At 40.6% G+C, this 14241-nt stretch overlaps 1 protein-coding gene across 17 annotated transcripts in view; it reads left to right on the top strand.

Moving 5' to 3' along the window:
- The window catches only part of AFDN (afadin, adherens junction formation factor), a 129038-nt gene that overhangs the window by 41559 nt on the left and 73238 nt on the right, over window positions 1-14241 (top strand). For all 17 annotated transcript variants that reach the window (XM_019549929.1, XM_019549932.1, XM_019549938.1 and 14 more), the window contains 4 exons: window positions 1575-1669; window positions 3916-4181; window positions 7017-7086; window positions 9582-9700. In XM_019549929.1, coding sequence (XP_019405474.1) covers window positions 1575-1669; window positions 3916-4181; window positions 7017-7086; window positions 9582-9700 — 550 coding nt within the window. The remainder of the gene's footprint in view (window positions 1-1574; window positions 1670-3915; window positions 4182-7016; window positions 7087-9581; window positions 9701-14241) is intronic.

Below are 14241 nucleotides of genomic sequence, written 5' to 3'. Positions count from 1 at the left end.
CTGGGGCTCAGGTGCAGCTGTAGGGGGCAGGAGGCTGTGGGCCTGGGTCCCTGGCCCTGTAGTCCTGGCAGTTGGGAGCTGCCTCCGACAGGCCTGGAGGAGGGGCAGGGCTGGGAAGCTGTGGGTGGGGGGGAGTAAGGGGCACCAGCAGGGGGGTCTCTGGGTAGAGAGAGAGGGGCAGTGGCATGGGCAGGACACTGGCATATCAAGGCCACTCAGTGCCACAAAGCAGTATAAGGGACAGCTGCAGCTGGGCCTGTGTCCTGGTGAGTGAAGGTGATGGGGAACTCTGATTTTTTCCATGATAAACCCAAAATCAAACACCAAAATGTATAGGTGTTTAGAATTTGTTTTATTACCGTGATTGGGGCAGTGGTCGGCTTCCAAATTGCTGTAAATTTGTAAATGTATTAATAAAATGTGTTCAACTGATACCTATATAGAGAGGGGGAAGGGGCATTTCATTTTAAACATGGAAAAAACCGGATTGGAGGGGTGGGGGGGTTCATCAAACAATTTGTGATTTTTATCATGGAAAACCAGGATTCCTGATGATAAATGAATATAAAATGAGTGATCCAGGAAAGCTAGTTTAGGAACTTATCTCCAACACCAGCTCCATGACAGTCAGCAGCAGCGGTGGCCACAGACCAGCCCTATCATGCCCAGTCAAGAAGTAGTTAGGGGTAGCACCTTCAGGCAGGGTTGAGGCTGTGGAACCCAGCTGGGAGCCAGAGGATAAGGAAAGCAGAGGGGTGGAAGCAGGCAGGTGGGTGGGGGAGTGCAAGCTGTGGGGGTGAGGTCCATGGCCTTCCTCGCATCCCCTCCTATTGTGTGCTCCTTTTCTGCTGCATGAGTCACTCCAGCATGGGGCAGGTGGCAGCTCTGCTGTGATCTTGAACTTGGGATTAAAGCAAAACCTCTGCTTGCCCTAGGCTAGTACTCAAATCTAACATGAGGCTCTTTTTCCCCCCCCTGCGTTGTTTGGTGGTAGAAAAATGTTGTCTTAAATTTAAGTAAATATGGTACTACTAACATTTTTGGAGACTTTCAACATCTGGTAAAGGGGGGAGGTTGAGGAGGAAAGGGACATGGCTGTTCAGTTGCTAACTATTTTGACACATTGATGGGAGCATGTGTTTCATTAGAGATACCCTCATGGAGACTAGACTGATCTCTATTTGACCACTTCATAGGTGTCAACCCTACAGACATTTTAATTCACACTCATGTTTTTCTGGGTTAGTATATGATATTTGCTTCTAAGCTACTAATTAGACACACATGAATATACCTGAGTCCATGCACAAATCTGAGAAAAAGAACTCCTTTCTTCACTTCAAAAAATGATTTTCCATGATGATTTACCTTCCACAGGGTCTCATTCACATAACCGTTAGCAGCTTTTCATTGCTTCTCAAGAAAGTTAAGGAAGTAAAAAAATCAGGTTAACTTTTAGTTAACCTTCTTAACTCTGAATGTATAATGGTTTGAATTACCTATTATGAATATCACACCATCAAATAGTGAAGCTGTGATAGTTACAAATGAAGTGCTTTCCACTTGCTCCACAGATGGTTCTGACTCCAGAGATAAGCCAAAGCTTTATCGTCTACAATTAAGCGTTACTGAAGTTGGAACAGAAAAATTTGATGACAGTTCTATCCAGGTAAGGAGAAAAGTCTCAAGTGAAAGAACTGATCAATTTCAGCCAGTCATGTGTGAGACTGTGGGAATTTGCCTAGTACTCTAGTGATCTTAACCATTGAATTAGTCAACTTTAGCCTGTTTCAGACTTTCACATTATTAAGTGTTAATACAAAGTGTATTAAAAATCCACTTGTTACCCCACTTGCTGCTTCTTGACCAATCTGATTTACCCTTTGAAACTAGAGGGCTGATAAGTCTAAATGTAGACATCAGTATGACTTCCTTTCAGTCATAGTGTTTTAGTTTGTTTCCTATTTTGCCTCAAAATAATTGAAGGCCTGGCTTTTTTAAGTCAAAAATCCAGTCAAGAACAATTTAATTACAACCTTTGGTATCAGAGCTTGGTATTCTTTAAAGGCTGTAGGTTGTAGCTGTGTTGGTCTAAGGACATAGACAAGGTTATATTGGGTAAATCTGAAATCTTTTTATTAGACCAACTCAGATAGGTGGAAAAATTCTTCTTTGCAAGCTTTTGGGTACAGGTACCCCTTTTCAGGCTGAGAAAGCATCTGCAGATGGTCTGTGCTCTTTCTAGATGGAGCCAGAGGCCAGTCTGTATGCAAGAAAACCAGTCAGTTAAACTGTAAATTGAGGTGGTCAGTAGGTGCCTTTATCCAAAGAATTGTGGTATTCTTTAATGCAGTTGTCTTCATGGTACCTTTATGAGGTAAGTATGCTGTTGTTCCCAATTTCACGTGGGGAACTGAGGCTTAGAATCTTGCCCCAAGTCAATGTGGAACCTGTGGCATAAGGGCAGACTATCTTGAATTATCTTTCTTCACTAATTTGACTTGTTTGCAGGTTTGAGCTTTTTCTGTAATGAATGAAGTGATACTTTGGCAACATCTAAAGAAAAACATTTTGGCCACCATAATAAGGTGCAAAATGTGTTTAAAATAAAAATATTTCCTAAAACATGCTGCAGAAATCACATTTACTTTCATTAGGGAGGGTGTGTGGCAGGGCAGCTTTGGTGCCTGACACTTTAAGGGCCAGAGCAGGCAGCAGAGCAGCCTGCGGGTGACTGCACTGCCAATCAGGAGAGTTGCATGGCCAGTAGGAGGCCACCTGATTGGAAGGAGGGTGTAGCTGCTAGGGAATAAGAGCAGGCCCTGAGCAGTAGAGCCAGGAGTTGCTGCAAGTAGCCGGGGGTGGTGGGGAGAACCGCACCCAGCTGGAGCTGCTGCTTCCGGAACACTTGGAGGTAGAGGGCAGGAACTGTGGGGATGGAGGAGGCTCCTGGTCCTGGGGAATGACCTAAAATTACACCCTGCTCAGGAGGATGGTGGGGTGGGGCTGCTTGTGGCAGGGCAGGGCAGCTTCCAGGAACTGCCACACCTGCGGCTCCCTAGTGAAGGCTGAGTATGGGGTGCCAGAAAGCCTCAGTCCGTGCTGCCTTGCTGGTACCCCATGGAGAGGGAAGGCTAGAGGAGCGCACCCTGACAAAACACAGGGGCCTAGGTCCATTGAGTGGAGCCTGGGGAAGGGTCCAGACACCAGAGGCCTGAGTGGCCATAGGCTGTGATTGGAGTCCAGGCATGTCTACAGACACCTGAGGCCTGTGGTGCATAAGGCCCTGTAGCCCCAGTGAGAGGGTGGAGTATTGGCCCCATTGAGGGTGCAAGATAGTGGTCCCCAGTGAGGGGATGGAGTAGTGACCGGCGGCTGTCTAGTGTAGGGCCATATGGGCTAACTGGAGTAGCTGAAGTTGAGGTCCTAGTGCGGGGGCAGGAGGCCCAGGTACATTTGAGGCCAAGTTGGGTCAGAGGCAGAGTTCAGCCAGTTAAGGAGCCAGGAGAGTAATACAAGAATTGGATGCCATCTGTGAGGAATGGACCATGGTAAGGGGAAGATTCGGAGCCATGTATAATGCCGTAGGCATCAGGGCATAAAATGGGCAGCCTCCCACATAGTTGCATCTGGTATCATTACATCAAGGTGTGGCAGATGGGGCAGGAAAGGATACCCTAGACAGGTGTGCAGGACAGTGATGAGACCCAGCCCTGAGATGGCCCCCTATCACACTATGCTAAAGTGAAGTTTTAAATTATTGATCAAATGTAATAATGTCTGTTTCTGTTAAATTCAGACACAAGAATAAAACCATAGTGCTATAACTTAGGGTGAAGTGTGGTTCATGGGGTTGTGTTTTCTGCAGCAGATTAGTTATGTCATTTTTGAACTATTAAATATTTCTACTTACAGTTGTTTGGTCCAGGAATTCAGCCACACCATTGTGACCTCACCAATATGGATGGAGTTGTTACTGTTACCCCAAGAAGCATTGATGCTGAGACTTATGTGGAAGGTCAGCGTATTTCGGAGACCACTATGCTGCAGAGTGGCATGAAAGTTCAGTTTGGGTCTTCTCATGTATTTAAATTTGTGGATCCCAGTCAGGATCATATTATTCCTAAAAGGCCTTTGGATGCTGCTGGTCTCATGGTCAAAGGTCCAAGACACAAAACTGGGTAAGTGTAGTGATTTTATTTTGGAGGGGGGGGGATGTCCGAGTGTTGAAAAACAGACTCGGATACCCTGTGTTTCTTTGCATATGGGTTTATTGGGTGAGCAAGTATTTTTTTGGGCTTAAGTGTTTAAGTTACATTTATAATGCTGACTAATACTGTAGCTCCACCTTGTGCTGTCTTTAGGACTTGCATTATTTCATTATTTAATAGACAAGTATATTCTCCTGTGGCTCAGATATACTAAAAAAGAGGAATTTTAATGCACTGCAAGGCAGTCTTATCAATTTCACAAATAGTATTATGTGTTAACTAAAATTAACGAGTCTCATTTATATAAGGTTAGTTTTCTTATTCTGTTATAATATGCTTAAATATTAAAATCCAGAGTTTCATTTGAAAGATTTAATTAAAATGGGGAAAAATAGGACAAAAGTACTCTAGTTGTTTGGCATATACACACCTCTGTACAGGGTGTGTAATAGAAATACTGAAACATTTGGATTCTCTTTTAGAAATTTAAATGCCAGTGAAACTCCATTTGACAAAGAATAGGGTCCTAACCTGCCATTTTACTGTTGTGTCCTTGCTTTCCAATTACATTACATTACAGTTACTCTATCTTGTGTCTGGTAATCCAGATCTTCCTTACCTATTGATTCTTTGCATGACCAGATATCATGTGTAGAGCATAATATAGATAAATAAGTGACTATTACATGGTGTTAGATCTTCCAATGGTTATGACTAAGGACCTACCAAATCCAAGCAATACCTGTGAAATCCACGGGAGGGGAAAATAAAACTTATAGAAAATAAAATGCTTCTCCCCAGAAGGAGCTAGCAGTACTTAGCATGCTGTGGCAACCCGGTTGGAAGGGCTGTGAGCAATATGGCTGCCTTCCCTGCCCCTCACTGCTGATTAGCTGCTAGTGCTGCCTTTCATGCAGCCCTGCCCCTCTCCAGTCGGCAGTGAGGGGTGGGACTATGACAGACAGCCCTTACCAATCAACAGAGGGGTGGGGCCACATGACAGGCAGTCTCTGCTGCCCGTCAGTGGTGAGGGTCAGAACCACTGGGGCCCTTTGGCCAGTCAGAGGTGTGGGAGGGGAGGGGTTCTGCCTGCAAAATCGCGACTGTGAAATTGGGGTGCAACCATTGCAAATTAGATGGGTCCATAGTTATGACACTACTCAAGGCCCACATGAGTTTGACCAAGACTGTGCAGCTTGGAAAATATAAAGTATTGGCTGTTCTGTCCAATCTTATGGTACCAGGGGAAAAATTTAGGGTATGATGACCTGGGTAGAAATGTAGTCACTGAAACTCTTTATGTAAGAAATGACCCATGGTGAAATGGTTTATAGGAAAATTGTTGAGCACAGAAAATGAGAGATGATGTAAACAAATGGATAATTCTTTTAGATGTATATTTTTTTCTATCATCACCTTTTTCTGGATTTTTGTTAAAAATTCAGGCTACCCCTTAAAACATTTAAAACCTGAATTTAAGAAGTTGGAGAATATTATGGAAGGTTGTTTTCTGTTATGTTCTTTTATGAATTAAGTTTTAATTCTTCTCAGCCGTTGATCTAGAGGCAACTGATAAACAAGACTTTTGTCCTTTCTGTGCTTTTTTTTAAAACCAAAATCAGTTGTGGTGAACTTGGCTCTTGATGTAACACAAACACCTTGTATTTAATTTTTCCAAGATCACAAAGTGTAGAGTATGTGCATCTGTTAGCTAATAGAATCATGCTTGTTAAATAACAGGCTCGTATATGTAAAGCAGCAAGGTCCAGAGACAGCTAGGCCTACAAGTAGGTGTTTGTTTCTGCTGGTCGAAGATCAGTGCATTTCAGAGGCTGCTATGCTGCTCACTGGGAGAAAGGGAGCATTCAGGTGTTCAGCCTGCAGTCAGTCCCTCTCTCCTGCTTTTCTGCACCTTTTAAGAGACTGGGGTGATCCCGGTCTGGGAAAGGGATGGGGACCAGTCACTATTTCATTCCTCCTAGTCCCTGGGGGGAATGGAGCAGTGGGAAAGACTCTATGCACCTTTCCCAGACCAGGATCAGCCTTCCTTTTTGCTCCTGGTCTTGAAGTGCAGCGGAGGGACCAGCAAGGCAAAGCCCCCCCCAGTCCATTCCCCAAACCTGGCAGTTCTTGGTATGGGGAAGAGGTAAGGAGCAGCAGTGTCTGCTGCTTCTCCTCCTCTCCTGAACTGGTTTGGGAGGAAGGGGAGTAGTGAGACACAGCCCCACAGCCTGCTCCCCTGCCCCAGGTTCCCCAGTCTGAGAAGCAGACAGGAAGCTTCAGGGCCTATCTAGGCCCCTCCTGGACCTGTGAAAGTATTGGTGTACAACAGCAGTTCTTTGCGACTGTCACCTCTCTTGCAATATCTCTATTAATACTACAATCTGAACTGGATAAAATCGTTTTGAAGATTATTTGCTTTGGCAAATGTTTTGCTGCACCACCTGACTTAAATGATATGGTGAAAGGACATTTCTTACTGAAGACTGGACCAAAACCTTACACTAAAACTTCTGCAATAAATACAGAATTTTGCAAAAGATTTTCATTTTACTTTTTAATTACCCATTTTGATCCTTTGATATATTTAAAAGAAGATGGTCTGTATCAATATTATATTGCTTCATGTATAAAAAAAAATGCTATGAACATAGCAATTGAAATGCAGATTTTTAGGAAAAAGGGGTTTAACAGAGAAACTTTAGTTGTAGTGAGTTTGTGTTGCAATCAGTGTTTGTTTACACTGGATACTGGTAATTGACCTCTTCTGAAATGTTATTAGACATTTTCTTGTCTTAATTCTAGAGTTGTTCAGGAAACAACCTTTGATCTGGAGGGAGATGTTCACAGTGGAACAGCATTACCAGCAAGCAAGGTATCAAACTGGGAAACTGTGGAATAAATTGAGTCAAGTTTGATTCATAATTTTGTTAGGTCAAAAATGAGAACCGTATGATTAGTATTTTAAACCTTTAAGCAGTCTATTTCCAGAAAAGAGCAGCTGTTTTTCAGATTTTTCCCCAGTTACAAAATGTGTATATATGTGTGCTGAGTGTTTTGTTACATGTTTTGCTTTGCTATATAGTATTGTTTATATTATTATTTTCTTATTAATATTCCATTATATATTATTGCTATCTATCTACCTACAAACTATATAATGGAGTGAGGTAAGTCAGTGTAAACGGTATATATGTCCATGCATGTATAAGCAATAACATAATGAAGAGACACGTATGTACATATGTATATACACACATTGCATACAATAATGTATCATGCATACATTCATTCTATAAGTGGGATGAAAATTATTTTTAGGAAACAGCTGTACTTTCTGGAAACAGTTGAACTGCTTAGAGGTTTAGACTATTAGCACAAGTTTTAGAAGAAATGGATTAATTGGCAAAGGGCATATTTTGCTGTTTAGGGCACATGATAAAGAATAATTCCATATTTAGCCCAAGGAGATTGCTATCAGATATTTAATGTGTAGATCTTTATGTGAAACTTGAATGACTGGCCAATTTTTAAAACTCTAAATGGGCTTTTAAGCTTTAATGGCAACGGACTTAAAGAGAACGGTTGTGCACAACTACTCATTAAACAAACATGCTGTCTTTTGTAAACATAGTTATTAACATTTTATGAGATGATAAGCTTTTTGTTCTGATGCATTTCTGTGATGCCGTTCTGTTAATAGACTGCATTAGGAGTTAAATTTTCCTGAAGCCAGGAAGTAGAATAAAATGATACAACTGTTAATGCTTTTCTCGCTGATATTATTACATGCTTGAGAGAAAATGTGAGATGAGCGGAGTAATTTCAGCAATCTGAAAAGTAATAATTCTCTTGAAAATGCATCTCCTTTCATGTTTTATTACTATTATCAATTTTAGAATCTAAGAAAAGTTAGTGTCATTGGTTCAGCAGCAGTGACATGTATAAAACTCTAATAGTGTTAAATATTTCAAGTCTGTTAGTAATTTTTGTCTGTGACATATGACCATGTTATCACAAAAAATCTATTGTCTCTTTCCTACCTCCTCTTCTGTAACCGTTTCAGTGGTAACACTTGTATGTGTCTTGCATGGATGCTTTTCTCTTACAATGTGAGGAGTGAAATGAATTGAGATGCACCAAATACTGACTTAAGCTAAAGCAATACTGTAAAATCACTGAGGCATGAAAGCACTGCAGTTAGTACATTAAGTGTGTTCTAAATATTTTTTAGAATATTAGAGGTACTCACAGCAATCTTCATATTTTGAGTGAGGAAAATTTGAGCATATTTTAATTTGAAGGAGTTAGTCTGTGTGAAGTATGTTTTTTTAACAATAAATTTGACTACCTGAGCTCCAGTTTTCCCATCTGTATATTGGGGATAATGATGCTAACCTTTTATAAAGTGCTTTGAGATCTGTTTCTGAAGTGTTATTACTTAATATTGAAATCCTTAATCCAGAGCAAGTCTTTCACCCCTAAGTGTTATTTGTGAAAATGCCTGTTTAAAAAGAAAAATACCAATATAATATTAAAGGTATTTTTGTAGTACAGTGAGAAGTACACTTGGGCTCCTACAGGGATAAATAGACTGATGATATTTTTCAGTATATACAGTGAGGGTTATACAGTGATTGTACTCAGCACAGTACAGTACAGTACTTGGCTTTTTATTTAGTGATATAAGAATATGAAATAAATTGAGAGAGAATAAATTGTAAAGTCTTCTGCAAGATGCCCTTGATGCAAACTAAAGAGGTCTGGCAAAAAGGAAGAAATACTTGTGCCACTTTCTGCTGTTGCTGATCTATAGTGAAGACTAATATTTCCCCTCTGCCAGCCCCTTTTAAAAAGGAAAATAGGTTATTAGTATGGGAGACTGGTTATTGAACAGTTAGTGAAAAAACAATGCAAGCCGAAAGTATAATAAACACTGACCAGTTGAAGGGAAGTTTCCTTAATCAGGTTGTTTAAAACTTGGTTTTAACTTTGCATTGCTTATTTAACTTCTGTACTAACATTTGTAGAAAGGCAGTCTTACGGTTAGCTTTTCTTTTAATATGCATTAAAGATGTTTTAAGCAAGGGACTGTGGAATCTCTCTGTATTAGGACATTTATGTTTACTGTTGTTGGCTTTAAAATTCCTGACAGAAAATTACCAGATAGCTGCCTTTGCCTGTTGTGATATTTTGAATGACCAGTGTTCTCTTGTATTGTAGAGTGAACACCTGCTGTATTCTGTTTTGTACTCCCTCCTTTCAATTCCTCATCCCTTTCCTGAATTAATAAGCCTTTTTTATAGTGATGAGTATAAGTCTTGGCTGATCTGATGTGTGCATATTAAACATCTGTTGTGTTCAAATTAGAGCACCAACAGACTGGATGGTGACAGAACATCATCGGCATCCAGCACAGCTGAACGGGGCATGGTGAAGCCAATGATCAGAGTAGAGCAACAACAAGAGTACCGCAGACAGGATGGGAGGTAAGAAATTCATTTTTTGTGACTCTTAATGATGGACATAGACTTATTTTAGGAGACCTGAAACAGAGATTCCACACAAGCACAGTAAAATAGTGAGGGTGTTCTTCATTTTTTCACAGGGTAAAAAATCTTTCCTTTGAGAACTACCCTTCCTATTCCTTGACCCTTCTCAGAAGAAAGTAAAATATGATTAATCAAAGGGTGAAATTGTGTATTTACGCATCTTATGTCTTGGTTTCCTATAATTTTGTTGTTAGTAGGGTAATTGCTAATTTCCATAATTTTTTAGAACAATGTTGATTTTTTTGTAATCATTCAGTGTTCATCAAGTGGAATTTGTTGTTAACATAGGTATGGAATTACTTGATACTTTGATTGGGCTTCTGCATGTGTCAAGTGTAAGTTTACATGCCTGAGTGTACGGACAAAAAAGCACACAATTGAAGCTTGGTATTATTCCTCTTAGTTCAGTTGGCAAGCTTTGTGGGCAGAAAATGTCGCTTTTTCTGTCTATTCAGTCTTACCTCGCTTCTAAAAACTGTTATGACGGTCTAGTAAAACGACTCAAAATATGTTGCATCTGCATAGAAACGCACTTAGGGATGGATTTTATGATGTAGCTGTAGACAATTAGGTGCTCAATCTTTGGTAAGTCTTAATGAACCGGGATAGAACTGTTTTTCAAGTTCAGAATATCATTTTCCAGACCCTCCAAACAGACTCACTCTGCTGCTGCATCACTTATTGGAGATGCCATGTTTTCCTCCTTCAGGTGGTCTATGTAACCCCCTGGACCACAGATGATATGGTTCCAGCTGTGTTCCTTGCTGTATATAGCTATCTAAGAGTCTGGACTCCTCCTAGGGAACATTTTTGGTAGAAGTCCTTACAAGTGCTCCCCAATGATAATTGAGATGGAAAGGAAGAATGAGAGATGCTTTTCTAGTTGCTTGAACTTGGTCTGAAATGCTAACACATTTCACAGTAACATTCCCAAAGACTTAGAAGATCTAAGTCTGTCTTCCCCAAGGGTCTTTGTAGGAGGATGAAAATGTCCAGGTATATTATTTCTGTTGCATCGTAACTTATCCACTGTCTTTGACTCTGCCAACGACACTTGACTTTGTAGAGAGTTAGCTCTTTAAAGAAATCGGAAAAAGTGAAAAACCTATTTGACAATCCAGTAAAAGTGTTATTTGAAACAAGATAACATTACCTCTCTCCCCATTAGCCTCTATACTAATCTTTAGTCAAATCATGGTGGACAATAGTAAGTGGACAAAAAATACAACCTGAATATTGCTCAAGTTCTGTCTTAGGCAGGTGATATCCATCTCAGAAGTTGTGAGGTACTTGTTTAACATCTCTAGCATCTTTCTTTCATTTTGGGATGGATTGGGGGTTCTCCTATCAGAAAGGGGTTAAAGTTTAGGTCCAGGTGGAGTGAATTAAAGAAAATGCTTTATCCTCTTGTTAGGGTTAATTTCTCATTCTGTAGAGCTTTGCACTGGGAAAAGCATTTGATGCTTTGATTTTTAAAGTGGCACTGGAGGTTGTCTGTCTTGGATATGATTCTATGATATGGATTAGCAGAAGCACCATCTTTAATTCTTCTCTCCAGGTAGTAAGTATTGTCAAGTTTTGTACTTGGGAAGTATTTGTTTGCAGGACTGCAAATGCAGGATTTTACTGGGGCTTCAAAGCAGACTTTTTAAAGAAGCTTAGATATCCAGTCTGATGCTCCCTGATGGTTATTATGAGGCCTAGGTGTGTATATAATATAGATGGGGTCAGTTTCTATTTCTCTTCCTCAGAAAACTACAGTGTTTTGGTACTTTAGGGGTTTTTGATTAAATAAGACTTATTTTTCTAGTTTGACAAAGAGCCCATGTATTGCAGTCAATTTCTTCAGCATTTTGTCTTTGTATATCCCTAGCGCACATTCATTTAATGGTATGATGGGATCTGATTCCTAATCCCAACAATTGTACCTCCTGCCATGCCGTATGTGCATGGCAGGGGTATGATTTTGGGATTGGGGGTCAGATCTCAGTCCTATCATCAGTATTTGCCAATGTGGGGGGGCCACAGTCATGATTGTTGGATCCCACTGTACCAGCAAGTTGAAAGCTGAGTGCCTGCAGCCCAGCATGGACCAGTGGAGCCCTGCAGTTGGAACTGGCAGTCAACTAATTATCAGTCTTAGCATGAAGACTGCACTTGAGCCAGTTCAACCTCAGGTGTGATCCTGGGGCTGGAACTGACCTACCTGATGGTTTGTCTCAGTCCCAGAGCCCCATGTACCATGATGTCAGAAAACCTCATGTGCAACTGAGTTGCACATGTAGTTTTTTTAAGGTGCTGGTATGCCTGGGCTGTGTCATCTAGGAAAGGTTCTCTGACTTTCAGGTCCCCATGTGCTAGGGATTGCAGAAAACCACTTGTGCAGTGGGCTGTGCACACAGTTTTTAGAAGTCCCAGCTCATGGGGACTGGATCGTAAGAAAAGGAAACCTCCATCTGATCCCAGGGTCTTCATGGCTAGGATGTGTCAAGTCTCTTCCTCTGCAGGTCTCTTGGAGCTGTGGGGTAAAGTAATTAACATGCTGGGTCTCCATGACCCAGCACCTCAGCCCAGCTGATGGGCTACACTTGCCTCAACACCCTAAAAACTGCAGGGTTCATCCCCGTGAGGGGTTGTGCCACCTAGCCGTCAGCCTGCCAACATAGGGGAGCTTTGGGGATTTTTCCATTAGGACCTATAGGTCGTGGATGTATGGGTTTAAGATGTTTGGTACTGAGTCTCACCCTTGTTGTATTCTCTTTTCTTACCCAAGAGTTTCTATATTTCATAGATTCATAGACATTAGGGCTGGAAGGGACCTCAGAAGATAGAGTCCAGCCCCCTGCCCCAGGGGCTGGAAGTCAGCTCTGGTCAGAGGATCTCAGTAAGATAAACATCCAGATTTCTCTTGAGGGCGTTCAGATTAGGTGCTTGAACCACCTCCGATGGCAGGCTGTTCCGGACCTTGGAGGCTCGGACAGTAAAGAAGTTCTTCCTTATGTCCAGCCTGAAAAAATGTATTTGTTTTTTGCATTTGCCAGATTGATAGATTTAATGGTATTGTATGTCATCTCTTCACTTGGTGCTTATAGTAATTTAAGCTTCAGTAGTTGATATCATAGCGAGTCATAGCTTTTTGGAGGTTTTTAAAGTTATGATATAGACATTTCCCTGTTGTTAACATATTTGTTAATGAGTACCTGTGGGTTAAGGAAACTGGTCAGAAGTTTATTTCTCGGAGTGGAAGGTTTGCAAAGATTACGGGGGTGCTAAAGAAATGTGATGCGACTTTATTACTGCATAGCAGAAAACAAGTATACAAGAGAATTGTTTTCTCTCCAAGCCAAATGTTGTCTCTGAGGAAATGCAGTTATAAATGGTTGTGGACTTGAATGTATCTAGCTATAAACTTCAGTTGAATGGGTATGTGGCTTGTATTAATTTTTCTGAAGCCATGGCTGTGTGTACATAAATAAAGGAAAAGGATAGAGTAGATCTTTTTCTTCCAGCAGATGGCTCTTTACTTCATAAAATTAACATGCGGGGCAGGAAATGCATAGGAACCTGTATAGGTTTGTATGTGTATTAAGACTTGGATATATTTAGTTTAGAACAGCTATATCTTGTGATTAGATCACATACAAGTATTATTGCTACTTGTTTTTTTCTTTTTTGTAACTCTTGTGTAATAAATGTTTTTAGGTTTAGGTATCTAAATTATTCTTAGATTTGTGATTTAGTTATGAATGCTGAAAGCTCTTGCTTTTCATTGCCAATATGTTGACATTAATTTTTTGCATCCCTACAGAATATGCCTTGGTAGATATGTAGCTCCAATAAACTGTGATGCTTATTATACAGCTCCATATCTACCAAGGCATATTCTGTAGGGATACAAAATATTAATGTCAACATATTGGTGACAAAAAGTAAGAGTTCTCTTAGCATTCACAAATAAATAACAGATCTGATATGTAGACAGATATAGTTGAAGATATAAAAACAAAAATTAATTACCCTTGTTCGCATGTCTTATAATACAGTCATTGATTCTGTGATCATGCTACTTTTTCCATATTCAGTTCACAGCATGGACAGGACTTTGAAGTGAAACAGCAGTTCAGTATTTATTTTCACTTTTATTTTTCACTGCGTGGTCCCTTGTCTCACTTACTGTGTACACCAACCAAACTGAGTATGAAGGTCTCCTCATGCTTTTCTGTGATGCTTATCACTTTTGTATCTGATTTTCATACCTCCAAATGTTAAGTGTTTTCACAGCTCTCTCGGGAATTATTAAACTACTGTTATCCCTGTTCTACATGTAGAGTACTGAAGCATGAAGGGATCACCTCAATAATAATGTTATTCAGTACTGATGGGTTTACTGTCTAGATCAGTACAGGATGACAACTTCAGAATACTTTGGCAACATCTACAGGAAGCCTTACAAGCCCCCATGCCCTTCCAGTCCTTAA

The sequence above is a fragment of the Crocodylus porosus genome, unplaced genomic scaffold (genome assembly GCF_001723895.1).
Source record: "Crocodylus porosus isolate Cpor-Errol unplaced genomic scaffold, CroPor_comp1, whole genome shotgun sequence".
Classification (NCBI taxonomy): domain Eukaryota; kingdom Metazoa; phylum Chordata; order Crocodylia; family Crocodylidae; genus Crocodylus; species Crocodylus porosus.
This window is presented reverse-complemented; position numbering and strand designations above follow the sequence as displayed.